This window comes from Nicotiana sylvestris, chromosome 11, assembly GCF_000393655.2.
Source record: "Nicotiana sylvestris chromosome 11, ASM39365v2, whole genome shotgun sequence".
Classification (NCBI taxonomy): domain Eukaryota; kingdom Viridiplantae; phylum Streptophyta; class Magnoliopsida; order Solanales; family Solanaceae; genus Nicotiana; species Nicotiana sylvestris.
In genome coordinates, this window is record NC_091067.1 from 126,301,244 (window position 1) to 126,308,357 (window position 7,114).

The following is a 7,114-nucleotide window of genomic DNA, read 5'->3' on the forward strand; positions in this document are numbered from 1 at the left end:
ATTTAAACATCATAATTTATCATAAGCGGAAGAAAAATAATAAACTATCTAAACATGGATCTAATACAATCGTTTGAACCTCTACTACCCAGAATTAGTGTCATAGTACTACAAACGATCTAAGAGTACTACATACTGAGTCTGAAAATAAACGATACACTATTTCTGAATTAAAGAAATGAAACAGGAAATAAAGGATAGGGGAGACGATAGGGCCTGCGGACGCCCGCAGGTCTACCTTGGATCTCCGCGTTGACTGAAAGCAGCCACCCAATCTATGGTCCAAAAGCTGTTTCGGGATCTGCACATAGTGCAGAGTGTAGTATCAGCACAACAGACCCCATGTGCTCATAAGTGTCTAGCCTAACCTCGACGAAGTAGTGACGAGGCTAGGGTCAGACTACCAAATAAACCTGTGCAGTTGAAATATATACAACGGAAAGGAATACAGAAATAACCAGTCAAGTATGAGAGAAGGAGCATGCTGTGGGGGAGATAACAATTCCAAATAGAAATACATCAAGTAACCGAAAGAAAAAACATAACTCGGATTTCAACAAAGAATCAGAAATCTATAAATGCACGATATCACCCTTCGTGCTTTTACTCTCGTCCTCACCAAAGCAGTCATATAATAAAAATGTACATGGCATCACCTTCATGCTTTTACTCTCTTTCCTCACCACATAATCAATATAATCGGCACAGAATGGTACATCGTGTTGCACGACATCACCCTTTGTGCTTTACACTCTTTCCTCACAATCATACACGGCATCACCCTTCGTGCTTTACATTCTTTCCTCACAAAACAAACAATGCACGACATCATCCTTCGTGATTTAACTCTCTTCCTCACCCAAACAACAATCACAAACAATATGGCAAGGGAATAAATGAAATTGCAATAAAAATCCCTGCAAGGGAACAACAATTAAATCCAGGCAAGGGAACAACATCAATAACATCAACATCCCGGCAAGGGAGATAACAAATAAATCAACAATAGCTCGGCAAGGGTGACAATATAATGATCTCTTCTCTTTCTCACTTTTACTTCACTATTCACTTTACAACTCGAGCCAATGCTCTAGAGGTTCAATTATCACTTATACTTTCACAATTTGTTATACAACTTGAGCCAATACTCCTCAAGGTTCATAGATCACAATTCCTTTCACAAACTTTATACAACAAATAGAAACCACCACTAAGGCATGAAAGATACAACGAAGTCATGATAATCACAATATAAAGACTCACGGGCATGCTAGACACCAACGCATAGTACTCGTCACCATGCCTATACGTCGTACTCAACAATTAACACATAGCAAATAAGACTCAACTCCTAATCCCTCAAGCTAAGGTTAGACCAAACACTTACCTCGATGCCACGAACACAATTCAAACCTCAACTATAGCTTTACCTCGTGATTCCACCACCAATTCGCTCGAATCTAGTCACAAGTTACTTAATTACATCAATAAACGCTAAATGAATCAATTTGAATGCATGAAAATGAGTTTTCCAAAGTTTTACCCAAAAAGTCAAAAATCTCCCCCAGGCCCACATGGTCAAAACCCAAGGTTCGAACCAAAACCCGATTACCCATTCTCCCACAATCACAAATATATAATTTATTTTGAAATCGGACCTCAAATCGAAGTCCAAATCTCCAACTTTTGAAAAACCTAGGTTTTACCCAAAACACCCAATTTTCCCTATGAAAATCATTGATTTTAGTTGAAATCATGTTAAAAGATGTTAATGATTGAAGAAAACTAGTTAAAAATGACTTACAATTGATTTGGGGAAGAAGAAGCCTTTGCAAAATCGCCCTAGTGTGTTTATGTTTTGAGAGGATATGAAAAATGGGTTAAAATTCGGCTAAGTATAAAAGTTGCAGGTTGCAGATATGGGAATTGCGAACCCCGACCTCTGCTGGGTTGGGAAATGCGAAGGGAGGTTGGGAAATGCGAACTGGGAATTGCGAAGGGGGGGGGGTTAGAAAATGCGAACTGGGAATTGCGAAGGGAGGTTGGGAAATGCGAACTGGGAATTGCGAAGGGGGGTTGGGAAATGCGAAGCCTGCAGGCCTTCAATTCCTTAAGTCCAAAATTTCACCTCGTGGCCTATCCAAAACTCACCCGAGCCCTCGGGGCTCCAAACCAAACATGCACACCACCCTAAAAACATCATACGAACTCACTCGTGCATTCAAATCACTAAAATAAAATCAACAACTGTGAATTTAGTATCAAAATCATGAAACTTTTCTCAAGACTTCAAATTTCCAATTTTCTCAATAACTATCCGATTCATGTTGTTTTAAGTCCGTTTCTTACCAAATTTCACAGAATTATCTTAAATCATATATAAGACCTGTATCGGGCGCCGGAACCAAAATACGTGCCCGATACCAACATGTTCTAATCAAAATTCATTTCCAGACCTTTTAGACAATTTCAGAAAATAATTTTTTTCAAAAATTCATTTCTCGGGCTTGGGACCTTGGAATTCGATCTCGGGCATACGCCCAAGTCCCATATTTTCATACGGACCCTCCGGGACCATCAAATCACGGGTCCGGGTCTGTTTACCCAAAACGTTGACCGAAGTCAAATTAATTCATTTTATAGTCAAAATTTATCATTTTCACAGTTTTTTTACATTTAGGCTTTCCAGCTATGCATCCGGACTGCGCACGTAAATTAATGTGATGCTAAAATAGGTTTTTAAGGCCTCGGAAATCAAAAAACTCTCGTAGCAGGAGCGTTCTTCCTGGAAACTAAAATAGAAAAAATAAGTTACTTGTGAAAGTCCTTAATTTGTGGCGGAAAAAAGAAGAAGCAAAAATCACTAGTACTTTTCTATAAAGGTGTACATGGACGGGGTTGGTTCGATTTTTATCACAACCAAAACCAAACCTACTATATCGGTTTGGATTGGTTCGGTTTTGCCGGGATTTTCGAATTTTTCTGTTACATAAATATTATTTCAATCTTACTTTGTTAAATTTTTGATAAGTAAATATATGTTTAGTAAAAATTGAAGAAAAAAAGTTCAAACGTTTGATCTATTAACATATTCTTATGGGAGAATTTTCTTAGTAACATATGATAGTTATTTTTTCAGTCGTCTGACAATATATAATTTTTCGTTGATGTACACTTTCAATGTTAACTGAATTTAATAATTAAACATAAAATCAATATGATACCTATATAATAATATATTTTATTTAATTTTAAATTATCGAAATACTACTTCAAATTCGACTAAGATATAAGAATGTAATAGATCTTGACATATGAATATGGAAGAACAAAAAGATTGACACATTTCATTAATATTTGATAAGAAAATGATCATACAATCAATTATTTAAAGTTAATAAAGATAAAGCACTTCATATTTTACTAAATATTACATCCGTGTAGGTGCATCCGTGTGTGTTGACTTTGTTGTGCAAATTGAAATAATGACCTTCTGTCGTATACTAATATGCTGCTAAAGTTGAACTTTTTCAAAAAGGTGGTTAAGATAAGAATAATAACAAATTATATATGCTACACTATAAATTAGTTGAGGCTGTTTCCATTGACAAAAAATAAATATTATACAACCACAACTGAGATAAACCCAATTTTTAATTTTTTATTTTTATTTTGATAAGACATATCTAATACATATAGCAGATCCAACAGATAAACCCAATTTTCTTGGTGTAGGTTTTCTTAATTAAGTCAAACGTACAATTTGACTTATCAAATGTTGTTAATATCTACTTTACAGCGTTAAAAATCTTTTATCTCCAATATTTTTATATTTTACAGAGAGATTCTGAAAAATGACAAATATTCCAAAGATTCGAACATCATACCTTAAAATTACAATACATAGTAAGAAGATAAAAGAATATCGCATATCTTGTTTTGTTATTACTGGTCACCAGTACTTAGTTTTCTATCAGTGCTCCTTTCATATTCTCTATTAGAGGTGTCAATGGATATTTAAAAAACCGACTAAACCGACCGAACCGTACCGTATCGAACCGATTTTTAGGTTTCTTTTAATAAAACTGTAGGTTTTTATATAAATCTATAACCGTACCGATAATTAGGGTAGGTTTTTTATTTTATAAAAATAAATCAAAAAAATACCGAACCGCACCAAATAAATTTACATGTGAAAAATATATTTATTATTAAGTTTAAAAATAATAAAACATTAAATTTTTTCTTGTATTTTGGAATTATGAAAACAATTACAAGCCAACAAATAATAAACGCAAAATTATAATTCTCAAACCTATTATGACACTCTCATTGATAATAAATTATCTTCAGCATATTCACTAGCAAGACACAAGACATTATAGCGATTATGAGTAGCAAACTACAATGTATTGATTATATTTCCTTTCGTATGATCTAAGTTTATCTTTTTGAATATTTAATCTTCTATAGACTTTATTTTTCAGTCTCAGTCCCTGTTTGATCAATATCTTTCCACTCGTGTGATTTATATTTTCTTTATATTAATTTGTTTAGTTTCTTTTACGCTATTGTAGAGTAGTTGATGAATCTATACTCTAGCCATCTTTCATATTTTCTTAATTCATCGCCCTTTAAAATGTAAAAATATCTAGAGAGTTTTGCTAAGTCCTATAAAAGTATGGATGTTATTGCATTCTAGTTCTACTAGTGACTTTTACATGACATTTTAAAAAAATACCGAAAATTAACCGAACCGTACCGATACCAAAGAGAAACCAATATAATTGGGAAGGTTTCGAAAAGTCTAATTTTGGTTATACATAATGAATAATCAAAAAATTGGTATGGTACAAAATTTACAAAATAACCGACCGAACCGAACCATTGACACTCCTATTCTCTATTGCTATCAGACCCTCGGATTTAGTTCTCTAAATATATTGTCTAGCTATTTCTTGCTATCAGTACTTCTTTATATTTTTATTGCTATCTTCAGTTTAGTTTTCTAAATATATGATCTTGCTATGAATTGCTATCAGCGCTTTTCCATCTTCTTTAGCCGAGGGTCTATCGTAAATAGTTTCTCTGCCCCTCCCAAGGTAAAGGTAAGGCTGCATACATCCTACCTTCCTCAGATCCCACTTGTGGAATTTTTACTAGATTGTTGTTGTTGTTTCTTTAGCCCAGTAAAGAGACCATGAGGAGGGAAGACAAACTAAATATATAGAACATTTGTTATTGGGATTGAAATTTATTATTTCAAAATCCAATAAGATCAAAGTAGTACAAAACAAAACTGAAGTACTTGATGCACACCCCCTATTTATATATGGATCAAGAAGATTAAAAAATCTAAAAGTATAAGAAAAGAAGAGGAGAAAATAGGAAAAGCATATTAATTAGCATTTAGAATTAAGTTATACACGGGGTGCATTATTAATATTATTAATCTGCAAACTAATCTAAGGAATAGCAGATTTTCTTGAAGGTGGGCAAGTTGTCTTGAAATAGAGGAATGAAAACATCAATGCTTCCATCTCCAACGAAAGATGGTAGAAAAAACATCCCACCTTCTACTGGAAAATAAGAAGGCATGAAAATGTAAGGACAACCAGTTCCAAAATCTAAGTCATAGAATGGAAACCCTAACCAACTATCCACTTCAAGATTAGGGCCAAGTATATGATCATTCATATCTGCTGTTGGAATAAGATCTTGTTCCTTCACTTTGGTATTGGCAAAGTCAATAAATGATCTGAAATAGTTGTTGTTTACCTTTGTAACAGCGTCATGTATGAGTTTTGTTGCATGTGGAAGAGGTTCACGTAAAAGGTCCTTTACTTTTGTAGTTGGAAATGCCCAAAGGACTAAGTTTCCAAAATATTCATTAGGTATTCTTGGATTCAACCTCGCTCTACCATTGACTGCGATTCTGATTTGTGTGGTCTCAAAGGCATTTCGGCCACGAGCTTTAGTTATGCCCCTCCATAGATGTGCGATGAGACTTTCGAATGTGCTATAAGGCTTGTTATTTCCATTCATAGAAGAAGCCTTAGCTTTTAGCTTGGCAAGAAACTCAATAGTAAAATGAACTTTGTGTACAACTATATCTTCCAATATATGATGAGCCTGATTGAGCAAATGCTCTTTTTTCACTAACTTAGATGTGAACTCTACCCCCTTATGCTCGTTCTCGACGAGAGGAGGGTTTCGAGGGTTAAAAATTGTACGATCATGTAAAGGAATTGGATTGACTCTGAGGCCTCGACATGCTTGACCCCATGCAACCAAGAAGTTGCTAGTGGATTGGCCATCAGCTATCATATGATTGGAAGTAAAGCCAACCGCCAAAGAGCCACAAGTAAACCTAGTTAATTGAACTTGCACCAATTCTTTCACATCGTCATTTAAGCTAGGGTGTAGGTTTAGCAAAGATGGTGAAGGTTTGTAGGGCATTACTTGATCAAGGGTGCTATTGGCCGATGCCTCGACGAATCTAACCCCTTCATCATTGAGGAGAATATTCACTGGATTTCCATGTTCATCTTTGCCTAATCTCCCAGCAAATTCAGGATAAATCGTTAAGGCTTTTTGAAGACCTAATTCAATAGCAGTATTTGGTGGGGTGGGAGGGCGATAGGCATATATTATAGCAATATGTGCATCATATGTAACCTTATCAAAGACACTAAGGGAAATGTGACTTTTTGTTGGAGAGATTTCTTCATAAATAGGCTTAACGATTCTTGAACTCTCTATTCTCATCTTCATGTTTTTCTCCTTTTCTTTTTTTTGGCTAAGGGAATAAAGAAATTTGGGAGTAGAGAATGGAATAATGCTTTCTTTTAGCTTGAGATACTGGTGATTGGTGAAGGCAAAGGCTTGGGTATTTATAAAAAATTCATGCATACCCATTAATTTCCATTTGATTGTTTAAGACGTGTTTTTCTTGTAAAGAAAAATAAAAATATTCGGTATTGGTTAGAATAATTACATATGATAAGAAGAGACAGGATATTAGTTAAGCGCATATTGAATTTTCAATGTTCAAACTCAACTAATTAGCTAGTGTCTTGATGCTTAGTCAAATTAGCCAATTTCTAATTAAAGA

At 34.6% G+C, this 7,114-nt stretch overlaps 1 protein-coding gene across 1 annotated transcript; it reads right to left on the reverse strand.

Annotated features, from left to right (window-relative positions):
* Positions 1 to 5,380: 5,380 nt before the first annotated feature.
* On the reverse strand, positions 5,381 to 6,852 carry LOC104220132 (agmatine coumaroyltransferase-2-like). Its single transcript, XM_070162839.1, has one exon. It carries the CDS (start codon positions 6,772 to 6,774, stop codon positions 5,461 to 5,463), a length of 1,314 nt encoding a protein of 437 aa, XP_070018940.1. The 5' UTR covers positions 6,775 to 6,852; the 3' UTR covers positions 5,381 to 5,460.
* Between the last annotated feature and the right edge of the window lie 262 nt (positions 6,853 to 7,114).